Below are 27,040 nucleotides of genomic sequence, written 5' to 3'. Positions count from 1 at the left end.
AACACCTAAATGTTATAAGAAACAGAATAAGCAACTAAAATGCTACTAGAATAAGCTTTTATTTAGGCAAAGATGTGAAGTTCTGTCTTTTGTACTGGCCGTGGGTATGTTCTGGCCTGCCAAATCTGACGTTTGTACCAAAAATGTCCCACTTTGGGCATTTGAAAAACTGGCAGCCCTACAACCCCCTATGAGAATTCTCGCTTATTGTAACTGCCGAAATGCAATTCTTGAGTGCAGGGGCAAGTAAATTGTGAGAGCTCTGCTCTCAGACACACCCACTGCACTCATCCACGCTCTGTGTCTGTTTAGGAGCAGAGGCAGAGCGCCTCCATAACTATGCATGGCGTGCTGCCGTGCTGCTCTTAAGTGGTCATTTGCGCACGGAAGCTTACTGAATCCCGGGGTTAGTGTAAAATGCACAGTAACCTGGACATGCTTGTTTCATTTGTAAATAGTTCTATATAATTGCATGTCAAAGGATTATTTCTGTATAACTGCATGTCGATGAACATTGTCATTTTTATTGTGGATGACCTATTTCTCAAAGAGGGAGGATGCAGAATAGAAGGTGTGTTCTGATGTGTTTGTATATAATAAATCTGCTTGAACCAAACCCACAACTGTTCATCTGTTTTATCCTGACTGGACAATTGACAGGCCTGTTAACAGGAACATTTTTAATCTACCTGAATTCATTGTATTTTACTAAAGAAATTGTGCAACCTGCCTTTATCTGATGATGCCCTTGTCTGGCTTATAAACTATCTTATAAATCTAACTACAATCTGGTAACACCCTATCCTCTCCTGGATCTCCAACAACCAGAGTTTCCTATGGTTCAGTTCTGGGATTTGTCCTCTTATTGTACATTAAGAATCTTCCTCCCTCCCTTTCTTCACTGAACCTAACTCAATATGCTGATGTCATTCTCTTGTCACCTGATGGACTTCACAGTACAAGAAGCATTTTTACAAAAGGTCTTTGACAACAGTTTTGGCTGATTCTATAACTCTTACTTGAAGGATACTTCTAATCAAACTGACTCTTCTTTGGCATCCAGTTTGAACTTTCCACTGCCCTTGAGATACAACTTCAAGTCCTCTGGGGAAATCCCATATCCCAAGTCAATAACAGCAAATATCACAATTCCTTGAACTTTCACCAACGCGTGTCAATTATCACCTCAAAAGCTCTAACTGAAAAACAAAGTTTATAGGCCAACATGACTCCTATTTCCATGTTACTTGAACAATATCAAAGAATGCATTACGACCTAAACAAGAAAGACCCCTTCTCTTAACAGCTCCAGGGGGCATCCAAAAAACAACAAAAATAAATAAATTGTTTGTGTCTTTCGGCTTTTCCCGGTTAGGGGTCGCCACAGCGGAACTCCGGTCCACTAATGATTGGCAGTAGATTTTTACATGCCGAGTTGCCAGCCCTGATGCACAACCTTCAATGAAGGTACGCCCATTCACACATGTCTACACACAGAAGACACTCTAGCTGAGAATCGAACAGGACGTCTTACTGTGAGGTGACAACGCTACCGCAGCACCACCACCGCAGTAAATAAATAAATAAATTGATAAATAAAAGTCACACTTAAGAGCTCTGGATTTATCACAAATGCAGATCCTCTTAAGCAACACTTCACCTTGTTAAACACTGCCACATACCCTTCTGATCACTGAAAGAGCCCATCCCCATTTTGTGTTCCATCCTTTTCAAGATTTTCTATAACAACTTCAGGTCACCTCTAGCTGTCACCCTCCAGTCCACCATCTTGTCATATCTTAGATCTCCCTTCACAATATATCCATATTTTAAATTAGATTTCCATTTCTACATATCTATACCTGAATGTGTTTTTCCTCTAAACTATTCTATGATAGCTGCAGTGTTACTAGATCACTACCTACTTATTTTACCTTTAGATTAACCCCCATTTTTATACATCTCTAACTGCAAAATGCAGCTGCTTTCTTATATAAGTACCTTCCACCTGACTTCTTCCTCTTCTGCTCTTCTCATCTACTACCTTTAATACACAGTTCTGTAACTAACAGGTTGCAGGCAAAAAATATTAATTTGTATTGGGTATCACTATCTCTTCTCAATCATCTTACTATTTTTCTTCAGTTGGCTGCTCTTAAAGAGTCTCTGTGCATATACTCTGCTGGTTTCCTTTCTTGTGGTCAAGCACAAACTGGATGAAGTTGCAACTTAATCTCATATGAATAAGTAGGAAATCAATGACAGCTGTTTCTCATGCACCATCACTGATAGCACTGCTTCGATTACAGTACCAGCTAGGACTCACATTTTTTTTTTAAGATTTCACTTTTCTAAGCAGTTGTGTGAGTATAGAGTTAGCATATAAAAACAACAGGGTGCATAGGTGACTGCCTCCCCTCCCCAAAATGCTTCTCTATTGACTTTTACATCTGGACAAATCCTAGACCATTTGGATTCCAGTTGTATCTTCTTCCTGATTTAGCTTGATATTTCATGGTAGAACCTACTCTATTTCACACTGTGGTCAGTGCTCACTCATTCAATGTTCATTCATTAATTTGCTGTTTCTTTATTTTGAATGTGTGTTCTACTTATTATTTCATGTATTATCTTTTTACATTTACTACTGCTCCTAACGGTACTGTTTGCACACACATTTTCCCCCTGCAGAACTGCTGCTATATTGTATTTTAGCACAGGTTTTATTTGAAAAAGGGCCTTGGACCAGTTTGCTTCCCAGTCATCAAATGTAAAAATAAATAAAAATAAAATAAAATAAAAACATATATATGAACTATGCCCTTAATTGCCTTTTATTAAAGCTGTATGTAATATTTCTGATTTTCACATGTAAAGACTGAACAAACTTTCCACTGCTGTAGACTCCATATCCTGAATTATCCAAAATGTTATGCAATAGTCTTTGAATATTACAGTTACACTACCCATCTCATTATTCCAGCCAGGCCAGGTAATATAATGTTGCAGAAAATATTATACCATGTTAACTACAACCTTGTTCTGCATGGGGAATATAGTTTTTGACATTGGCGCCACCTAAATGAGTTTCTTGGTTTTATGCATAGATTAATTAAATACATCTTTGGCACACATTTTCTGAGATTATCCTCATTTGATTTCATTGTTTTTCATTGATCACACCTTGAAAAAGCAAAAAACACAATATCATTAAAAACTTAAAAATTTGCTGCTAAATGATGAATATTCCATTCCCTGCAGACAGTATACTACACCACCCAATGTAAACTGATACAGAAAAGTGCAGATGTAATACGTATAAACCTTTGTCCGGCATGGCAAAGTAATATTTTTAGAAAACATCTAGAACGGACTGGAAATGACTACTTCACGTGTACCAGGGGCACTAACAAAAATGGAACAGCTCAATCACATTACTAGGCATAGAAAGATATCAATATCAACATGCCCGTACTGTATTTAATCTTATGGTATGTGGCTGGCTGAGCATCTTTCCTATAAAGGGCCAGTTTTAGTCTCCATGAGGCCCAGGGCTGATGCTGTGAATTACCCCCACCAAGCTTGTGTAAGCATCCATTTAGAGCTAGGAAATTAGGGACCTGGTTCTAAAGCTTTAGATGTTCTATGATGCATATTAGACTTTATTTTTGTCCTTGTAAACTTTAGTTTTTACAGCTAGTCAAAAGAATTATTTTGTGCCACCAGTGCCGTGTATGTTCAAAGATAAAATCAGTGATATTATTTTTTTTTTGCATACACGCAAACATACTGACACTAACACTGAAAAGTCAAGTCGATCCCAAGTCACACAGACAAACAGACAGACACACACACACACACACACACACACACACACACACACACACACACATTTATACTATATACATACCTGCAAGCAAACTGGATGAAAATTAAGTCACTTACAGCATGTCTTTGGGGTACTGAAGGAAACCAGAGTACCTCACTACAACCAGCATTGAGATGGGTAGGATATGCAGACTCCATACAGTAGAAATCACAGCCAAGAACTCAGCCACAGAACCTAGCTTTGTGAGATGTCAGTGTTACTGGCTGTGCCATTGTGCCAGTCATCAGTTGTTTTCACACATATTCTTCCCAAACTCTCAAATATGGTTACTTATTGCTTACAGTGCTATTTGATTGTGATGGAAAGAGAAAGAAATTACAGTCAACATATTGCTCTTATATAAACTGCACCTCCCCAACCAAACACACACACATGCAAAAGCAATAGCAATGGTCATTTTACACTGATTTTGAAAAAAAAATGCATGGTATGTCACTGCTCCTACAAAGCTAGATCAGTGACTGATTAAATATAATCAGACAACAATGGCAGTACATCACTTTTATCTATGGATGGCTTTTGCACACATCAGTTATAACCACTTTTTGATTGTGTACACCTCAGATATCTAATTGTAATTAAAATAAATAATCAGCCACAGTACAGTATTCCAACCTGTTTTATATGAATGCACAGTAGTTCTGTAATGCTGGATAAATGGCTGCTTGACTTCATCAAATGAATGCACGGTTAGACATTTTCATCCACAGACAGCCCCCATATGACGCAATTATAGCCACAGTGTTGACTGTGTACACCTCAGATGTTTGACTGTAATAAAAATGTCTACAAGGAACATATTTCAACTTTGTTTCACACAAGCAAACAGTAGTCTTTCCAAGCTTAGCAAAATCTACAACCTAGAAGTTTACCTGCTTTATCTTGCAACTACCAAGCCAGCCAAAGTGTATCCCAGTACTTTAGCCAAAAACTGTGGAGACAGGCCAACTATGCACACAAGCTTGGGCAGTTTGAAAAAATAATAACTTATAATAATTGGCTTTTGTCTGCTATTTTTTCTAGTAATTGGGGTCCTCCAAGAGGACTGGGGCCCTAGGCAATTGTCCAGTTTACCCTCCTTAATGTCTTCCATTAGAATGCTAGTGACTTTTCTGTGTACATAACACACATAAATGAAACTTGTTCTTAGGACTGACCCCTAGGAACCCACCTTCAACATTTTAATACCTTCATAAAATGGAACTGTAACAGTCATCACTTGTACCACTTATGATAAAGGAAATACTTTTTTCAGAATTATATCTCTAGCTAACTGTTACAAACCCTCTCAATAATAGAAATGTGGGATGCTTTTAACAGAACTCTTCCTTTTCAAACTCTGATATGCACACAAAAGTCTCCTGCATTTTAATGGCAATGTATCACACAATTCACATTCCATAATTCAGTATTACAGGTCAAGTAGCGTTTTCACTCTTTCTCTCTCTCTCTCTCTCTCTTGCAGGGCACTTTGTGCAGTATGGTTAGCCCCATGAGATATTAGATGAGCAGTAATTCTTGAAGGTAATATTGTTAAGTACCCTGACCCTAATAGTTCTGCTAGATACAATGAACAGAGGGCTACAGTGACCACTTGCTGTTGAACTGTCCACTACCATGAAGAGGTGAGACTTTTTATTAGATTGCCAATCAATTTAGCATTCCAAAAAATATTAAGTCTAAGAAACAGAAAGAAAGCTAATATTACAGAAGATATATTTTACAAAAACAAGGAAAGCATACTACAAAAGGAAAACAGGGCACTGTATACAGAAAAATGAATGTTCTAGTACTACTGACAGACAGTGACAGACAACAATACATATGAAATGCTACTAGGTTTGCATATGTTAATCTTATACTTAATATATGTAAGAGTTTTTAAATAAAAAGGCCTTTGTTGCAAACTGCTTCAGCCTAGACTGCAATTTCAAGGAATTGGATGGGAACTATGCTCCCTGATCCCACATCCTATGCTCCCCATGCCACATCATATTTCTAGGAAAGACCCCTCAGCACTGTCAATGGACTACTGCACCCTCCCTAGGAAAACTGACTGTTGGAACACATTGTGATAACACCTAGTTTGTCCTACAAAACCCAACCTGTAGAATGGAAATGTTTTTACGTAAAGGCTACATTTCAATCTGCATTCACTTTAAATTTCTTCAGTTTTTGTACTTCAAACCTGCTTGTCAGAAGTATACCATATTTCCAGATTTGCACTGGATATGTAATGTATTATCCTTCAGTTCTACAGCATGAATAACGGCTGGAGATTCTCTGCAAATTAGTGGAAGGTCATTTTTACATGGTGCTTGCACAGCAGAAATGTTAAATGTTAAATGCATAGAAATATGTGTCTGAGTCTTCTGTTGCACGTTCTATGTAGCTAGTTATCACATTATAGCAGTTTTCTCCATCCTCTAAAAAATGCCTTGACAGAGAAGCTGACATTTGCTTCCCATTATACAGTCATGGCATGCACTTAAATAGTGAATAAAAATGAGAGAGAAAATTATGTTTCAGTTTACTGCAGGCATGCCTGTCCTTTAAAATCTGGAATTAAACTGCTGCTGATCATGCGTTAGTAGCCTTATGTCACATAATCACCCGTGACTACTACACAAGCAGCTGACGCAGACCTTTGACTGTCTTAAAGAAAGTAAGTAAAGCCCCGGAGGCACTAGAATATCAACAACACAAGGGAAATAAAACTCACCAGTGAGCAAAGCATGGTAATGAAGGCCTCTTTCTTTATCCTCATGGGAGCACACATCAAACAGATACGCTTTGATTGGCCCATCAATAAAATCAGCTGAAAAATCAAAAATAACCACTCCAAGCATTGTAATAACTATGGCCCATGTCCGCTTTGTGTTACTCTCTTGGATGACAGCTAGAAAAAGACAATAAACATTTATTTTACTGTATTGCATCTTTGATTAAAAAAGCATTTGCATAACATACATGCATTGGTACTTAGACAATCATCCACAAGTTGCACACTAAAAGATCATTTTAGGTGACCTTCAACCATTACACTGTAAGCCATGAATCCAGTTCCATTTTTCATTATAACTTTTCTGCACTTATCATGGCCATGTATATTGTTCTTATGAACTTTAAAATTTGCTAGAATAATACATTTTCTGTTAGCATGAAGTTTCATATGGATATGAAGTCTGAAACTAAAATGCCTGAGATTATTTACTGACTTCAACCTGAAGGATTTGCCAAAAGACCAAAGATATGAGGCAAAAATCTGGACATTCTGCGAAGATCTAAACAGTCGAGAGGTATGATTAGCAGCACAATGATTAATTTATAAATTAATATGCTAGCACAAATGGCACTGCCCACAAATCGAGAAGTGATCACATGATCCATGATTCACAGTAGACCACATGTACCATGCATGTGACTACAAGCTTCCACATGAGCAACACTATGCAACTACTACAACTGCTGACAGCCATAATAACGGCCTCCCTGCAAAGCCTTATCAATGGGGAGGATATGGGAGCATAGCAGAGTCAGAAAGGGGTAAGGCAAGAAGAAAAATACAGAAGGACACAAGGAAGGAAAGAGTGGTGTGGGGTGGGAAAGAAAGGGTATTTTTCTGGAACAACTGCCCATTTTTTATTTTTTAAGAAGGGCAGTGGAGAAGGAGGTAAAAGGTTAGTGGGGGGAAGGAAAGAGAATATAGGGATGGTAGCACCGGCTGACAAACACAAACACCCAGAACACAAACAAAAGCCAATAGGGGAGGCATTACCCAAATGGGGAGACATGATGCAGACACACATGCAAGCAGAGGAAGAACATTTGGCTATGAGGAGGATTGGACTATACACAGGGAAGGGAAGTGAAACACAAGGAGTGGAAACAACCATGATGGGGGTTAGGGTGGAGTGACAGCTTCATTTCAAGCTGCCTAGGGTAACACCCAGCCAGCAGTCAGTTCCCTCCACAATTGTTCTCTCCATGGGTCCTGCCTCTGTCGGCATGATGGGCATGGTCAGACATAGGTACGACTCTGCTAGTCATAAAAGGATGGCCTCTAATCAGCCAATGTGAATGTCAAGTTATCTGTCCACCCCCAATATCACCATCTCTTCCAACCCCTGAAGGATAACATTTTGGCCCCCACCATCTGACCCCCAGGGGTGCAACAACACCCCCTAGTGAGATATCACCAGAGGCCACTATGGAACCCTCAAGGTCACCCCCCTCAGTGAGGCCCAAAAGAGATGCAGCCCACTAGGTAGATGGAGAACCACTGCCACACCACAGACAAAACTATTCTTTGATATGGAAGCTCCTTTTATGTGGCCAAAACTGCATAAAACAGTAAGATAAATGAAGATAACCACACCAACAACCATCAAATAAATTTGTAAAGAAAGGTTAGTAAAAGAGAAAGAGAGAGACAGAGAATACAATAGTATCAGAACTGTGTATGACTATCTGCACAGAACTATAATCCATTTGCTAGGTATGCAGTAATAATATGAAGATATGTCTTAGCAGGCATACTACATAATACAGTGTAACTGCATGAAGTAGGCCTAAAGGAGCATTAAGACTGTGGATACTACCCGTGCCTCTGTTAGTATCTGGGAGTGCAATACAGGTGACATGCTGGGGGACAACGGAGTCTACTGAAGATGTGACGGGACATCTATATGCCTTACAGCAAACAGAAAAGGAAGAGCTTGATGGACTCGGACAGCTATACAGAAGTTGCAGGGCAGCAAGTTGACCTTACCAATGTGACATAGCATTTGTAGACAATAACATTACATTAACACAGACACCTATCAGCATATATTGAATAAGTACTATGATATCTGCCAGTCAGTAGCACAAGACAGAAGTCATAATGGTGGCATGCCCTGTGTATGTATAACTGTCACTGCTGTGGACCTTGTTTGGGATAGTGCAAACAGAATATGGTGAAATGTAACAGTGCTCTGAATAGGACTGGCAGAGTTGTGGGAGCACTTGCAACATGAAAATGGACCAAATCCACAGGTATGTGGTAGGGCACTGCAGTCAGCATGTTGTACGGGCTAGTTGTGCCAGGCATATGACTCCTACCCTGACGATGTGGTCACCACTCACAGGTCACATTGGTAGGTCTGTGGCTTTGACTGCATGGGCACTGCAATTGTGTTCAGAGGTGTGCACTTGCAGGTTTTACTAGTAACCACAATATACCACAATTTATGAAAATATTCTGCAATGACATCTATACGTGGCTACTATAGTTATATACTTACTCCTGCATCTGGAGAGACACTTCATATACCTTTGAAAGAGGAAGTGATTTTCCGCAGTCTGCTCAAGAGGTGAAAAACAGTAAACAACATAAGAATTTACATGATCCTTTTGTCTTGAAAATGCATGGTTAGTTATGCATAACATTACAATAAAATGCATCTGTTATGCATACTAACTGTAGAACTCAGGAGCTCTCCCTCTCTGACCTCTTCTTCCCACTGGAGCAGAAGGTCAAGGTGGTCCATCCTAAGGTCACTGTAGTTGTGATGGGTGACATGCACTGCTCACCAAAGAGGGTGATACCAATTGCAGCACTTATCTTCTTGGCAAGGCATCTACCTTATACTAGAGACTTTCATCACAGGCCCCAGCAGGTGCTTCCAGTGGTCTCAGTACTGAAATATTTGGATTCCTTAGGGCACCATCTAGGAGCTCTGCCACCCACCACGATGCCATGACCAATTCACAGATCACGGTCCAGAGGAATATGATAGCTCATTTGAATCAAAACATGCTGCTGCTGGCTCTGCTGCTGACATCTGATGTGCAACAATGGACACCAAGATAGCATAACATGCTGCACTGCCACACTCTAGTTGCACGCATATACATGGCGTGGCAGGATGGTGTTTGGGTATGAGATGCGTGATGATATGAATATGCATAGCATGAGTACTCACACCAACAAGCATGATTATGGCTCTATATAGCACAGAGTACATACATCTATTTCCATTACTGCTCTTTAGGGCCTCCATGGGCCATGGCAAAATGTTACATACATCTATGTGCTTGCTGGGATCAATAACCTGCCCACATATGTGCAATGCCCTTTGTAGCTACTCATGCATGTGTATATTCAAGGATGAGCCCTGTAGCACAGCCTTGGGCAGGGGAATGATACAAAAATGTGTGATTTAGACACATTTACAGGAAACTGTCTCATTAGCATAGCTGCCTTATTATTGGCCTGGAAACTCAGAGATAAATACAGCTGCAGCTACTGCAACACTCCACTCATTGTATTATAGATTTGTTACACTTTTGGCAAGAGGAGTAGAGTGAAGTGCAGAAGATTCCTTTTGGATATTCTAAAACACTATAGGTGAGTTAAGTTTACATGTGATACCATCTGCCCATACTGGAGAAGTGATACGTATATCAGCTGTAGTTCTATTGTTGTCTTTAAAGTAAAAGGGGTTGGGTTAATAGCTGACTGCTGAGTGTAGAATATAAAGGAGAGGTTGTTAATGTGCTATGAAGTGTTCCTTACTTATTCCAGCTTAAGTACGGTTTGCAACAGGAGGACACATAGGCTTTGTAAGTAGACTGGGGACTGGGGTGGGGGCTCACATTGTTGACTACCCTTTGTTTTTCTGAGTATTGGATGACTGAATTCTCTATCAAAACATTTCTGTGCATTATGTGGAACTGGGAGACAGGAAGAGCAGAGCTCTGAAGTGGACAGTCATAAGTTCATAGGTGAATACTAGACTAATTGCCCTTAAGGGCCATTTTAAGCCTAGACAATAACCCCAAGGTCAGACTCAAACCCTGAATATTGTGTCTGTGAGGTGATGACCTTTGCCATTATGCCAAACCTATTCTCAGGAGAGGAAGTCAGTGTTTCCCTCTTGTCCACTGACTGTCTATGTGGGGGATGATTTTTCAAACTGTGTTTCCCAGTCTGTGATTGTCAGAAGGGAGCTTTTTAACTTGAGTCTCTAAATTGCATGAGTAAGAGTTACAATACAAATTATTCCATTATTTATTTGGTTCCTTGTGATTGGCTACTTAATGCCTGTGGGTTAGGTGTAAGATAGTGCACTGCAACTGGAGTTTTTTTGTGTGTGCGTGTGCGTGTGCGTGTGTGTGTGTGTGTGTGTGTGTGTGTGTGTGTGTGTGTGTGTGTGTGTGTGTATATACTGTGATGTGGATGTGAGGACTACAGCAGGCCAAATACTGATCCTTACATTTGTCTAGTAGTACACCTGAGAAAGACAGGAAGAGGATGGAGAAGACATCCCAGGCAAAAAAATGCAACATGTGCATGATCTTTTAGTGACCCCACCTCTACACCTAGCACTAGTACTACAGGAAGCCATGGACACAGATGTTGACAGGGTGCACATGATGAACCCACTTTAGCACATCCTGCCTTTCATACTCATGAAGCACTCCATCTACTGTACTAGCTGTTATCATATCAGAGATGTTCCTGAGTGAGGGTGCCCCCATGGAGAAAGATGTGCATGGTTGGTGCAGATATATCCTGGGGGTGCCCTGGACCTGTCCCAGAGAGTAATGCACAGAGCAGCTTCTTCCTCAGGAGTTGTGCCCAGGCACACACCCATCACCATCAATTACATCTGTTTAGGTATACCACATTATAAACACCACCCACTCCCTGAACAGTCTTCCCAGGTCACCACACTCACTGGAGATGCATATTCTTCTATATCAGTAGCCCCACTCAATACATATTGCTGACACCCTTCACTGTGCCTCCTCCAGCCTTTATATATGATGACATCTATGCCTTGCATCAGTTTTTTGTTACTAGGATAGCCTGTGCCTAGGGCATTGTGTGGACAGTCTGTGCATGGTACTTCATAGCCTATTATTAGTGCTCTACACCTTATTGTTACTCATTGCTATATCTAATCTGGCCCATAGTTGTGAACCAGATGCTGTCTCTTAGCCAGTGCCAGAGTATACAGAGCCTACCTCTATTTTGCATAGTCACTTCCTGCAGATGGGTCCTCCAAGTGCTCCTCAATAGCTATCTCCTCCACTACTGATTCTAGTACTGCCTTCTTCCTAATGTCAATGCCCCTGTTGTATTTCTTTGTGTACCACAATGTTGCGCAACACTGCATAAACAGCAAATTCTTTGCTACATGTTTCTAGATAATACTATAGGGCCCTTCTGGGAATGTCTAGACAGTAGAAGCAGGCCTTCATCAGTCTGAGCATATCTGATGATATTTTGGTTCTATGAAAGGGCAATATTGCATGTGTTTTCCACCATGGTCTTTGGGTTTCTTATCAGTGTTATTAGCAATTTCTCCAGTGCATATCTGCTATCTCCAATAAGGTGTCACTAGGGGAACCACAAATCACTTAATTAAGTTGCACATGTTCCAGGTGTGGAATAATGGGCACTGCCTGGGTGGCATACTGATACATTGCATATTATGTCCTGTGCATTACAACCAGATGACTGTTGATAACAGTAGAATCTATAATGGTTCACATACTGTTGTCCCTGTGTACCTGATATGACCTAGAAGGCAATGTGGGTGCAGTCGATGGTTCCCAGTTTCTCAAGGAAATAGGCTAGTTCATAAAATGTTGCATGTTGTTGTTTCTCTCCCCTGGGGTGCATGTGTACCATATATGCTCCACCATTTTCTGTAGCTTTGCACAGAGAAACTAGTGTAATATTCATAAGACAGATGCTTGGGATACACCAATCATGATCCTGTTGGTCACTGGAAGGTCATGTTGTAAGTATTCTGAAAGCTACACATAGCTTAGTGTCCATAAGAATAGAAATTTTACACATGGTATGAGCCTGCATGTGAGAATGACATTATCTGTACCAGGTCCTGCATAGTGTCTCTGTCCACATGGCAGCAGTCCACTATTTTTGTGCCATGGAGGGGAAGAAATGCTAAACATGATCCCATCACGTTTTGTCAAAACAAGTGAGGATGTACACCTCCGTGGTTACTAGCTGCAAGGACAGCCTCATACATATACATTATTTACTACCCCAACATGATATCATGTTTCTGTCTCTATACACCAAGACCTCATAGTAGACAGCAACTCTGGTGGTCACCAGTCATCATCCAATTTTTACACATGTCAAAATCACTCCTCCATACTGTTTACTCTCATTTGTTTATTATAAATCTGTATGTTTTTATGAACATTACGTAATCACTGGAGCTTTTCTCCTCGGGTCTCCACTGAAAATGGGCCTCTGGCTCAGCTGGACTAACCCAGTTAACAAATGTCAAATAAAAATAAATAAATAAATACATTTACATTTACAGTCACTCTCATTATAATAACGTTCTCATTTCCGTCTCACTATAAGCTTATTTGCATTCAATGCCAGAAGCACTATTTTATGGACTAGTGATGTTGCCCAGTCATACCTCTCAAGTGTACATCATTACGAGGAACGTACCTCATTTGGGGGTCTTAAAAAGTTAATGTTCCTCAACATTCCTCAAAGTTCCACATTGAAAGAGTCTGTCATACATCCAGTGTTAGGAATTTTTTTAAGTGAAATCCATGGTAAATTGAAATTAATCATATTAATTAATTAAAAGATCTTCTTTATAAGTAAAACCAACATATTTTAACCATCCTATGACCTTCCTAGTTGAAGTTGTTAGTAAGCCATTAGTATGTGTTCCACATTTTGCCCATTTGTTCCACATTATGAAGGCGAGTGTTCCTCATTTTGGTGATGGAAGGTTGAGAGCCAACTTGCCCTAAGTATGTCTCAGAATTGCCCCACCCTGCATTATGCTACTCACGGTACAAGTTCACCTTTTGCATTAAATTGCATTATTTGTTTCTGATCTGTAGAGTGCTTTTTGTAATACTTTTATGTACTTCAGGATTTAGAACCTATTCAGCTATTATGACACTCCATTAAACTGTTCATGGATTTAAAACAATACATGACCAATATGGTTCATGTACACAAAAACTCCATCATTCTGGGAGACTTTTAACTACTCATTGATTAAATGGGTAATCTATTTAGGCTATTCCCTAAAAACTGTTTGATTTCATAAACAAGCATTCCCTGGATCAAATATTCAAAGAGCCCACTAGAGGTCAACATGTTCTTGATCTGGTCCTTACACATAATTAGCGATCTTATATGTACTATCTCCGCAGAAATACCCTTCCCCATTCAGGTCTGACCATAAACTAGCAACCTTCTCTTTCAGAATTCCTATGTGAGCTCGGACAAACACCAAAATATTCAAACAAATCAAATGTACAAACTTCCTATAATTCTATGATGAACTCTCTACATTTGAATGTAACTGCATCTCCATAAAGTAGGCATGGCTAGTAGTTATACAAGTAAATTTTGCAGTCACCTAGAAAATGGTATAAACCTGTCAGGACTTACTAAAACTAAAAAAAAAAACTGAAAGGAAAGAGCCAACCAGCCTTGTGGTCCACAAGCATAATTGAACAATACAATGAGAAAAATAAAGTTCATTAGAATATATAATAAAACTAAAGACCCACAAATCAAGGTTAACATCAAAAGGTTATTGAAGGTACTGAAAAGCACCATCACAAAAGTTAAAGCTTTCCATGAATTTAGCCTAGCACTGGAAACTAAGAATAATTACACAACTTTCTTTATCTACTTCAGGGAGGTATAAAAATTACACTCAATATTGCTCTGAACTCATTCAAAATATAACTACCTACTCTGATCCAGTTGATATTACAAATACACTGGCAAGCAAAATTCAGTGCTGACTTCACTACAGAGATGTCTATACTAAACCCACATACATCCTGTGTGGGACCTGATAACATACCAGGCTGTCTGCTAAATAGCACTAAATATGTACTGGTGGATCAACTCCTACAGCTATTTAAGCTGAGCATATCCACTGGTTTTGTCCCCAAGGAGTGGCACACAACAAGTGTAATGCCTCTTTACAAGGGTGGCCCCACCATGGACTCCTGGGAATTACAAATCCATCAGCCTGATGAGCCTCACCTGCAATGCCATGGAACAGATCATAGCAGACCTAATAAATTACGATAGAGAAAATCTTTTCAGGCTTGACCCCCAGCAGTTTGGCTTTGTAAAGGGTAGACCACCAGCAGTTTGGCTTTGTTAAAGGTATATCCTGTCTGGTAAATTTCTTTCAGGGAGTAATACAAACCATGGGCAGTGGCCATGTTTTTCCTATACCATACCTCATCTTTGTTTGCGTATTTGATACTATAACACGTCAACATTATCATTAAATTAAAAGCACGCCAAATTGATCCCTATCTAATTAGATAGATAGATAGTTGGGTGAGGGACAAAACCCACACTGTGAGGGTGACAGCTGCAGTTTCAGTGGGCATGAAAATAACCACTGGGGTACCACAAGGTTCCGTGCTGGGATACTTGCTGTTTGGAATATACTTCTCTGATCTCTAAATCAAAAATAATGAGCTCTGCAAAGTTTGCTGACTATTGAAAACTGGGTGTTATACTTGAATCCCCTACTGATATGCAGAAGCTGCAAAGTGAACTTACACATGTTAATAGCTGGTGCTCTGAAAACAGGCTAAAACTAAATACTAAAATATTCAGCATTGTTGCATTTGGCAAACAAACTCTACACCCAGCTTACAGTATAGAAAACACACCACTCCAAAATGAAGATGTTATGTGGAATCTTGGAACATGCTTACATAACTCCCTCTCATTTGACTATCAAGTTGCGACAGTGGTCAGGAAAGCTTTCTGTCTGGCACAGCTGATCACAAAGGGTATTTTATCCAGGTGCAAAGAAGTCCTGACCCCTATATATTCTGCACTGATCAGGCTCATCATAGAACACATTGCCCCTTACTACACATATTAAGTAGTTACAGAGACCCCTAAGGTTCCTGACAAAAAGACGATGGTACTAAAGGACCTGCGTAGTCAAGGTCTGATATCTATATGTTTGATATCTTTCTGAACTTGCAGACTCCGTAGGGGTAATACATGCCTTGCCTTTCAGGCCACCTGGGATCTGACAGTGCAAGACCTTTTATTTCTCCACAAATTAAACAATCCTCCAAATACTAGAATCAGAGATCTGAACCTGCTTTAGCAAGTAAATTATGGAGGAGAGACAAATTCATCAGACAGTGACTACCCCTTCTGGAACCAACTTCCTCTCAAGATCGAGCAATGTGACACAATATCTTCCTTTAAGGACGGATTAAGACAGATAGAAGGGTGTTCATAAATTCACCCGAGGTATGACAGGCATGTTGCCCCTTGGAAATGGAGTTAAGGTCTAAGGAGCAAGTACTGACAATATGTTCATCATATTGCTCACTGCTACAGTAGCCTTAGGCATGGATTACATCCTGCATAGAATATAACAACCAACCATCTTACAAAGCTTCAGGACACCTTCCACATAGCCAAACCATCAGTTACCTTGAGCTGAGCTGACTAAAAAGACATGATCAGGTGCCAAGCAATACAGGGCTTTCTTGCCACCAAACAGTAAGCTCTTCTGAGCCTTTCAAGGTTTGATAGTCAGCTTGTGATGCTCCTTTGCTAGACAGATAAGTTCTCTTTGGAGAATAAAGCTTACATTTAAAATTAATGTTTATTTAATAACACTTTCCTATTCAGGAAAGTTATTTAAAAGCTAGATGTTTGTGTTTTAATGGACTGTCATGATACTGCATTGTGCTTTTAAACAAGTGCACTCTTTTCTGCTTTCAGTTTGAAAGGTGTTTAATGTAATTGAAAAACATTTTTTCTGTGGAGAATTGTGTTTATTTTACTTTTGTTTAAAAGTGTTTTAAAATGCTTTTTACTGTGTTTTTATATGAAAAATTTACTTTTGAAAATTTTTAAGCTTACACATTTTTGCTGCTTGTTTTCCCCTGGGAAACAAGCAACATTTTCGGTTTGACCATGGAACAAATTGTCAGTCCTAAGGTTGGTCCCATCTTCCACCCAAGCACCATTTTTGGTTTGACCATGGAACAAATTGTCAGTCCTAAGGTTGGTCCCGTCTTCCATCCACAAAAAAGAAAAAGTTAAGCAAACAGCCTGTGCCACCACAGCAGGCTAGCAATTTGCCTTCCTCAGCCACAGGTGGGTGACTCTGCTGTGGCCATTAGTTGTACCTCAAACCACTTATCTTTTACCCCACTAGCACCAACAACCACTGTGGACCAGGGCTTAGTTACATTTACTGTGACTTTTGGGGTCCCCTCAGCGGGCAAGGAAGATTCACTCTTGTTGGTCCTGGGAGAGGAAACAGGGAAGACTTCCCCGTTTTGTCAGAATGTTAAGCCCATTCCTGGGGAAGCTGCTGCTGCCATTGATAGTACTGTTGGCCCCATTTTTCCTGTCAAAAAATAACAGACAACTAAACAAGAATCTACTTCTCCTCAAATTTCCATAGACAGGAGTAGATTACTAGGCCTGGATCAGGGTTTGATTGAGAATATCAATCCTTTTTATAAAGCAGTTTCTGGTAAAAGACAAGGGGATACCTCTTTTCCTGAAGAGATTCAAGATTCTGAATCTGGACAGGAAGATGAAGAGACAGATCTAGGGCATTCTCCTCATATTTCTGACTCAGACTCAGAGGATAGCTCAGTTTCTGATTCTTCCTTTGGGGGCTTGTCTTTCTCTGAGACTATTTCCAGTACGTGTCACTCTTTTCATTGAGAGAACACTGAGGTTTCCCAGTCCCTCAGAAAATACTTTGGGCTGTTACAGAATAAATTTCCAGAATCTTCATCCATTTTTCCAGTTTTATCAGCTTTGGAAGATGTCTGTGTGTTCGTCTCCTTTTGGTTTTTCCCATTAGGGGTTGACACAGAGGAACAACAGTCTGCAGAATGATTGGCAGTGGAGTTTTATGGTGTTGAGATGCCAGCCTGGTGCCCAACCTTCCACTGAAGGCACACACATGCACACATTCGCACCCTAGGCCAATTTAGAGTGTCCAATCCACCTGCATCATGTCTTTGGGATGTGGGAGGAAACCGAAGCACCCAGAGGAAACCCCCGTGACTGCAGGGGGGACATGCAGACTTCAGAGGATGTGTGTGTTACTGCTTGCAATTTTCCTGATAGTCACCCAGCCTCCCCTAAAAAGGCAGATAGTATGTATAAAGTTCCTCAGGCTTTAAGTTTGTATACACTTTTCACAAACCTGACAGGTAGCTATAGCTTTAGTTAATCCTACTACTCCTAAAAAATTGGTTAATTCCAATCTTACTCTTTCTGATAAGGATGGGAAGATTATTGATAGGTATGGGAAAAAGTGTATGCTTCTGCAACTTTGATTTTCAAATTTTGAATGGTCAGATCCATATGTTAAGCTTAGTTCTGACTAATTGTGAAAGTCTGAGGAATGATTTTTCTGCAGTTTCTTCTTGTAAGTAAAACTATGATTTAAGTAATTTGGTTACTTCTACTGTACAAGTCACTCATTGTTTAGAGTATGTGTATGACTCAGTTGATACTTCTTCCAGGGCTATGGCCACTATTTCTGCTTTGAGGAGGTTTGCCTGGCTGAATTCTTATCACCTCCCAGGTGATGTTAAAATTGGATTTAACATTTTCCTTTGGACAGAGATTTAGTTTTTGGGCCCTATGCTGCAAAGGTGAGGAAAAAGTGTGATCAAAAGGGTAAATTGATACAGGGAATCTGCAAGAATTTTCAGCACTCCTTTCCAAAATTTATAAGGGATTCTATAACCTTTCATCGTATTTTAACAAAAACAAAATAAACAGTCTCAACAAAATACAGGTAAACAGATATATAAGAAGAAATTGCAAGGGGGTCCAAAAAGAATCCAAGAACTCCCCAAAACCAAGGACATCCAACATGTCAGAATGACTATTTTAGGGACCTTAACCTCCCCCAACCATCCTAGCAGCCCCTTTTCCCCTCCAGAAAGTCTGAATCTTCCCTTTTCTCTTTGGCAACAGAGTTTCAGACAAATGGGTTCTGAAGATCATTCACTGAGGTTACAGATGGCAGTGGGGGGAAAATTCATCCTTTCCAGGTGGTAATCCCTCATCCACCAGACTAGACTCTTTAATTTCCACCTGTCCTTCATCATATGTTGTCCCAGGATGTGAAAGAACCAGTTTCTCCTTCCCAGGTGGAAATGTTTTTTATTCATAGGCGTTTTTAGTGTCAAAGAAACAAAATGATTGAAAACCAGTTCTGGATCTTTCCTTCCTAAACCTATTTGTAATAGTGCTCAAATTCAAAATGATGCCACGTCACAATCTGTTACTTCTTCCGCCTCATTCAAGTGCCCTGGTGACACTAGATTTAAAAGATGCTTAGTACCACATCTCTGTTCATCCAAAAATTAGGCATTTTTTAAGGTTTTGTATGTCTAGATCACATCATCAGTTCTCTGCCTTACTTACCTTTGGACTATCCACTGCACCAAGAGTGTTCACAAAGTGTCAAGCTCCAGTTATAGCTCTTTGCAGGCTACATGGTATCCATATTTTTTCATATTTAGATATTGTGCTTATCTTTGCAAAATATTTTTCAAATTGCCAGGAATCTCTCACTTGGGTGAGAGATCTCATAGACAAGCTGGGATTCCAAGAAAACTTTCAAAAGCCTTTTTTTTACTCCTTCGTACAGAATTGTATTCCTGGGGTATCAGCTAGACACCTCAGTTAAAATAAATGTTCTTCTTTAGGAAACAAATGGCTCTATATCTAGATCTGTTTCTAAGGTTTTCCACTCAGGCTTTGTTTGCTGTGAGAGAATACCTCAAGATTTTGAGTCACATGACATCTATGATTCTCATGATATCCCTGGCAAGACTCTACATGAGAAAGAAACAATGGTATTTGAAGTCTTTTTGGTCCCAGCACCAACATCCTTTGTCTTTTTGAATCCCACTGCTGGGATTTGTCAGAAGAGAAATCACTTGGTGGAAAAACAAATATCCTTAAATCCATGTGTCCCCTTTTTCCTTCCTGTTCCAAAGCCAAACTCTGCTTGGGGAGCAATTTCAAGAGAGATAAAACTGCAAGTACATAAATATAAAAGGCACATGCCTGCCCTGATCAAGACAGTCAACTCTGAATCATCTTTGGTTCCCCACACCTCTGCCAGTAGTTACAGACAATAACACATTCATGTGGTACGTCCAGATGTGAGTGGGAGCCAGGTCATACCTGTTTGCAGACTAGCCATGATAGCTTGGGATATAGCTGCCTTGCACAATATCACTCTACAGGCATCCTACATTCCATTGGAGAAAAACTGTGGGGCAGACACATTGAGCAGGACAAGGGCAAACCCTCATGAAAGGAAACTGGATCAGGGGGTCTTCCAAGATTTGAGCCATCTATGAGGAGTTCCTCAAACCTATGTGCCTCTTTTCTGAACAATCACCCATCACAATTTTGCTCTAGGAGTCCATAGGATGTGGGATGAAACTAGTGCACCCGGAGGAAACCTACATGACTGCAGGAAGGACATGCAGACTCTGCACAGAAGATACCACAGCCAAGAATTGAACCTGAGAGCATTTGTTGAGAGGGAGCAACACTAACCACTGCACTACCGTGACACCCTGCATTGCAATAAATTCATTAGTACTCTAGTTTTTCCTATTTTTACACCCACAAATTGTTGTTTTTTTATCTATAGAAAATTATTTTTCTATTGAGCTCAACACTATCTCCATATATTTCAATATGCATGCTTTTAAAATAACAATTAGGTCTCCCCTAGCCAGCCTTTAGTTAATAGTAAAATGCTACAGTCTTTCCAGCCTGCACTTATAATTCAAATCTCTTACACCATACCTTGTTTTGTAAAATTTAGCTCTAAGCTTTCCAGCCTTCTTAATTGTATATCGTTATAGCTACCATTCAATGAAATATTCTATATCTGATCTTGCCAAGGATTAATATATTGGAAGTAAATTTTTTCACCCCTATTTAGTGACTGTTCAGAGGATATTTTTTATCACCTCCTAATCACATCCATTAAATTTATCAGTCTTGATATCCAGATCCCTTATAATCTCAGCTTCCTCCATTAATTGAGTTTCCATACCATAACAGTAACCTGGATTAATAATTGCAAAGTGTATATCCCTTGTTTTTGTACATTTTGTACTCCATATAACATATTTCAGCCCAGGAATCCAATTTGTCTAAACAACCTTATTCATCAAACTGATCATGAACAGTTGTGATCATTCAGCCTATTTTAGAATAATCCATATATTTACTCAACCAAATCACCCTGGCTAGTGGGAAAATGGGCATAAATATAGTAAATAAAAGGGACCCAAAACTGATATCTCCAGGACCCCAGAGCTAAACTCCTTCTCATCAGAGATAGTACTACCTATTCTCACTATATTCTATTACTTAATCAATTTCTTATCAGTCTAACCACATAAGACTTACACTCGTTTTTACCATTACTCTAAAAATCACATCATACTGAACTGTATCAAAAGATCTACTGAGGTTAAGGTAAACCACATCAACAGGAAACCCTGATTTCACAGCTTCCCAACCGGGACTGGTAAAAACCCAGTAAATTTGCTTGACAGGGACATCCTAAAATAAAATCATGTCAATTTGGATTTTGAGAAAATTTTAATGTGCCAGATATTAAGGTTGCTAAAGCCCTTTCAAAACATTTACTTAAAATGCATGTCAGACTTACAAATCTGACATTTTCTACTATTGAGACATCGCCCCTTTAGAAACAGGTATAATTATAGCCATAGTTTAAGAACAAAACCTGAATATAAAGATTCCTGAGAAAGACAGAGTATTCATGGGGATATTTACTTTAAAATAATCCCCTGGAAAAAAACATTAAGGACAAATATGAGGCTTATGTATCTTAAATATTTTGTCTAAATTATTGTTAAGTTACTAACAGACATGATTAAAATCCTGAAAATGACATATCATGAACATATTCTCCCCTTGTTTCAAGGCTATTAATAACTGTGTCCTGGAAAACCTTGGCCTGAATGTTACAATTTGAAACAGAAATGTTTCCTACTATAATACTGAGACTAGACTGAGGGTCTTTCCTATATTGCCTCATGTGCTTTAGAAAGCTTTCTTATTACCTCCTATATAATAAACTATTTTTTTTTTTACATTTATATATTGAAGATTGTACATGTTTCACAAAAAAATTCAAATCTTTACATATCTTTACCTATTTCCATAATGGATTTCATCTTACACACCTCCCAATTACAGCTTTTTTGCCTTATCTATAGTTTTTGACACCAGGGAAGTAAATAACTTCATGGCTTTTTGGTAGAAAAAAAGGAACACGTTCCTCTATCTGGTTGCTAATATATAAAATATCTCTGAGCTACTCTTTATATTCACTGAACACATAATTTCTTCTCAAACAATGCTTTCATCTTTACAGTAGTCAGCAACAAATTGTTCCTATAAAATGTCCTCCTACTTCCATGCATCTGCTGTGTAAACTTTGGTGCACACTTCAGAAAGTCTTAACTAATTCTGGCTTCATAACTCATCCCCTTATGATATTAACATTCTTTAACCATACTATGTCGATAATTTTACCTTTAGTAGTTGCCTCATTTAAAACCTGGGTATACCCACGTTCCTTACTAGCATTCTCCAAATCATCCATATCACCGTAACAGCCAGATAGATCGTCTCATCCAACATCGGGAGAGTTAAGTTCGCCAGCAAGAATATATAAATCATTCGAAACATATGGCAAAAGCCAGAATTTCTAAATTATTGTGTTCTGGGGTGGGGTGTATTTATTTATTTATTTTTTATTTTACATTTGTTAACCGGGAAATTCCAACTGGACCAGGTCCATTTACAGCAGAGGCCTGGTGAGAAAAGCTCCGAAACATTGTTACAAAAAAAAAAACAAAAAAAAAAAACAAGAGAAGCAAATTTATACAGTGGTATACAAAGGTCATTTACAAAATACAACATGGAGTTAGACATTTTGCCAGACAAACGCTGAAAATATATAAAATAAATTGGAAAAAGACATTTTCGAGGAGAAACAGTCGGGAATTCCAATTAATGTGCAGGTGTATAATGATTGTGACAAAAAGAGGAGCAATCGCCCGCTATGAGAAGTAGCAACTAATAGCCAGTGTTATTGGCTGGGTTTAATACTGTAGGGGGTTAAAGTGAGTAGCTTGGAAGTTAGAAAAAAGGGGGGAGGTGGGAGAGTAAAGGTTAAGTGATACAAGGAAATAACCAGGTGTTTAGTAGATGTGATTTGAGGGAGTTTTTGAATTGTGGGGTGGAAGAGGCAGTGGTCAGAGAATGGGGGAGGGAATTCTAGTTTTTAGCAATGGTGTGGGAAAAGAGCGCTTTGCCTGCAGTATTGTTTGCCCTGGAGATGCAGAGGAGAGATTTGTCACTAGATCAGAGATGCCGATTTGCAGTGAAATGGGTAAGAAGATTGGATATAGATGTATAAAATAAACACACCTTCAGAACCAAATTTATTTGTGAAACACTTATAGCAATTACTTCAAATGGTTTGTTATAATGTAAAATATTAAAATATTAGACTGTAACTTCTTATTCTCAAAAATTTAAACCCCACCCCTTTGCTGTGAACATTTGACATTATGGTACCTTTTACATTATGGCAAATTCAGGAGTTTGCTAGTTTCAAATAACTAATTTTCTGCATCTAAGATTATGTCATAATCATCTACCCCTGTTCTTGTTTACAAAGTAGCAAACTTATTATTCAAAATTCTGGCATTAACATAAAGAATTGTATTTTTCCCTTTAATATTCTCTGCAGATTCCACTTGAATTATTCCAAAAAAAGAACACGTCAGAAACTTAGTATAAACCTGTTACCATGATGGCTGAAGTGGATCATATCATAGCTGAAGAAAGAAGTACTTGCTACAATCTCTTCCCAGACCATGACACAGTAAGTGCAATATGTGAATTCTCTAGCTGCATTTATAACAGAGGAATTAAATCTTAACACGGGAATGGCATCACTCAAAATCAGCTTAAATCCTTAGCTTTTACTGACATCAGTAATATCCTTAATATAACTATTAAATAAGCGATACTGACATTACCAACATTATTTACACACCCACCACAATCACAGCATCACATCTCTTTCCTTCCGAATATATTTTTTGAAAAACACAAAGAAGGTCATCTGCAAAAGAAAGAACAGAAGCAATAGTTTCCTTAACTACCCTTTGACTGGGTAATTAATACAATTAAATACGTACCCTCAATCCAGCCCCTATCTCCAACAAATAAAGAGAAAAAAAACCGACTGCACTATTCCTTAAATGGTTTCATATTACCAGATCGAAAGACCATAATCTCGAATACAAAAAGAGAGACACAGATTGCTTGAAAGACGGAAATGCTGAACGTCCAAAATAGAGTAAATTGAAATGTCAAAGTGCAATGGTTGGCCCGTCTGCGGTATAGCTCAGTAAGGTAAGTGTACAATAGATAGGACTTTAGGGTTAGTATGTGGGTTAAGGTAAGTGAATAGATAGGTAATGCATGTAAGATTTAGTGTAGTGTTAGAAGTAGGGATTTATTTAACTGTATGTATGTGTATCATTTATTTTTTTTTTTTCGGGTGTATGTCTGTAGGGGACGTGTACGGTAGTTACGGACCTTAGGGTTAGGGAGGGGTTAAGGATAGTGCATAGTTAGTTGTGTATGTGGGGTTTAGTGTAGGGTTAGAAGTAGGGTTTTGGTGCTTTAATTTAGGTTAGAAGTAGGGTTTAGTTAGTGTATGTATGTGGTTTATATATTTTGTTTGCATTACGGGTGTCGACGTTTAGGTATTCGCGTAAAGGGTTTTTTGATTTGGTAATATAGACCCCCTTAAACAGACTACAGTGTGGACATAAATAACCCAAGCAGGAGGCTGTAGTTACACCAAAAAAAAAAAGAAGTGGACTGCTTCACTGGCCCACACAACTTTCTTAATATGTCCTCTCAAGAAGGAATGGAAGAAATAAGAAATAACTTCCTTTTTCCCCTTTGATAGGTAATTCATACAATTAATTGCCTGCCCCTAATGCAACCTATTTCTTCAACAAATAAAGTAATATAAAAAGAAAAAAATAAACAAAATGTCTACCCTAGTCCTTAAAAGAACTAGTGGGTGCGCATAAATAATAATGAGTCAAGCATGAGGCTATATAATGACGCCAAAATAGAATCAGGGTGTTTCACTCACCTACACTACTTTCAAACATTTGTAATTTAATATCATAAAGATCATTTTTTCATAAAAGGTTTTAAAATACAACTATTATTTAAACCATTTTTTGTGTAGCGTTCACTTCAGTTATCCAGTTATACTCAGCTTCCTCTATAAAATTCACAACTCTTCCCTCAGCAATCCTGACAATTAAATGTATTGCTATAAATGTAAATATATGTTCATTTTCAGCTTGTGTTACATATTTTGCCAAAACATTTCCATTATTTTCTATCTGATGTCATACAGATGTTCATTTAATCTCTGCTTGAGATGTTTGCTTGTCTTTCCAATGTAAAATGCATCATATTTACAGCATGTGGTTAAAATACCAGGTTTCTTGTAGTACAGTTTAGTATAGTATGATTTATTAGTGTATAATTTATCAGTAACAGGATGTGTGAACATATTATTATTATCATTATTACTATTATTATTATTATGATGTCTATACACACCACAATTTCTACATGGATAGCTGCCCAGTCACTCTGATATATTAATTAGCTTTTTATTTTTATAGCAAAATTGACTTGTGATATTCCTGCTATTTTCTTTAAAGTAGAAAAAACAAAAAAAAAAAAAAAAAAGAAAAACCCGAACACAGACAGAAAACTCCACTTTAATGGCACAATAGGAAATGAACAAAATGTCCAATAAACTGAGCGCTTTCACCATTAATAAATAGGTCCATAGGTTCATAGGTTCATACTAGGCTATCTGCCCTAGGGCATTTATAAGCCTAGCCAGAATGTGTTTGGCTTTCGCCACCCATTTTAACTGAATTTTGCTATGCCCTTTTTCGAGGTTAGTATACTGTGCCTCTGTCTAACAGTGACACAGAAGTGATACCCGGGGTAAACCTACGATCCCCCATCCACTCATCAAGATTCCTCTTGAAGAGAGTCAATGAGGGACTCTGCCTAACCTGGACTGGGATTTTATTCCAGAGTGAAGGGAGCCTCTGGGTTAGGAATCTGTCCCTCCAGCATGTCCTATTTATTTCAGTGCTGAGGTTCAAGTCTCTCGAGCGCGTAGCTCAATGGGATTTGGATTTTCTGAGGTGCAGCATGTCCATTAATTCCGAGTTGGACATGGCTTTATACATCAGGCACAGATCGCCTCTGAGCAGGCGGCATGCCACTGAGTAGAGCTGGAGTTTCTTTAACCGGGCAGCATATGGCATCTGTTTGAGCCCTTTGATCCTCTTGGTGAGGTACTTTTGGGGTCTTTCCAGTTGCTGCAGGTGTCTGGTAAGGTACATCCCAAAAGGGGAATTGTACTCAATTATGGGCCTGATTATGAGGGATGAGTAAAGAGGCATGATGACCTCCCCTGACCTAGATGTGAATCCTTTCATGATTAGGTGGGCTATATAAAATGTTTTTCTAACCACTTTGGCCACGTGGTTGTCAAATGAGAGATTGCTATCAACTTGGGTCCCCAGGTCCCTAATTACTTCTTCCGTACTTCATGGATTACCACTTATGTGGTAATTTGTGGGCACTTTGTTTTTGACAAAGGGGATGACTATACACTTTTTGGCATTTAGCTTGAGGCCATGGCTATGGCACCAGTTGTCTGTTTCTATGAGGCCCTTTTGGAGGATGCTTGTATCGGCTGGAGAGTCGATTATGGCACCCAGTTTGCAGTCATCTGCGAACTTGGTCAGCCACAGTCCTTCCGTGTTGGCCTGTACCTCTGAGAAATATATACCGAACAAGAGAGGTCCCAGGACTGAGCCTTGTGGGACGCCACATGTAACTGGTTTGGAGTCTGACATGGCTCCAGCAATTCTAACTATGTGGGTTCTGTCCTTGAGCCA

The 27,040-nt window shown here is 39.0% G+C and overlaps 1 protein-coding gene across 1 annotated transcript in view; it reads right to left on the bottom strand.

The window, feature by feature from the left end:
* Positions 1-27,040, bottom strand: part of SLC45A2 (solute carrier family 45 member 2) — a 1,296,083-nt gene that overhangs the window by 1,254,138 nt on the left and 14,905 nt on the right. Inside the window, exon 2 of the mRNA XM_044070238.1 lies at positions 6,612-6,788. Coding sequence (XP_043926173.1) covers positions 6,612-6,788 — 177 coding nt within the window. The remainder of the gene's footprint in view (positions 1-6,611; positions 6,789-27,040) is intronic.

Source organism: Protopterus annectens, chromosome 1.part0 (assembly GCF_019279795.1).
Source record: "Protopterus annectens isolate FY-2018-M chromosome 1.part0, PAN1.0, whole genome shotgun sequence".
Taxonomy (NCBI): Eukaryota; Metazoa; Chordata; order Ceratodontiformes; family Protopteridae; genus Protopterus; species Protopterus annectens.
This window is presented reverse-complemented; position numbering and strand designations above follow the sequence as displayed.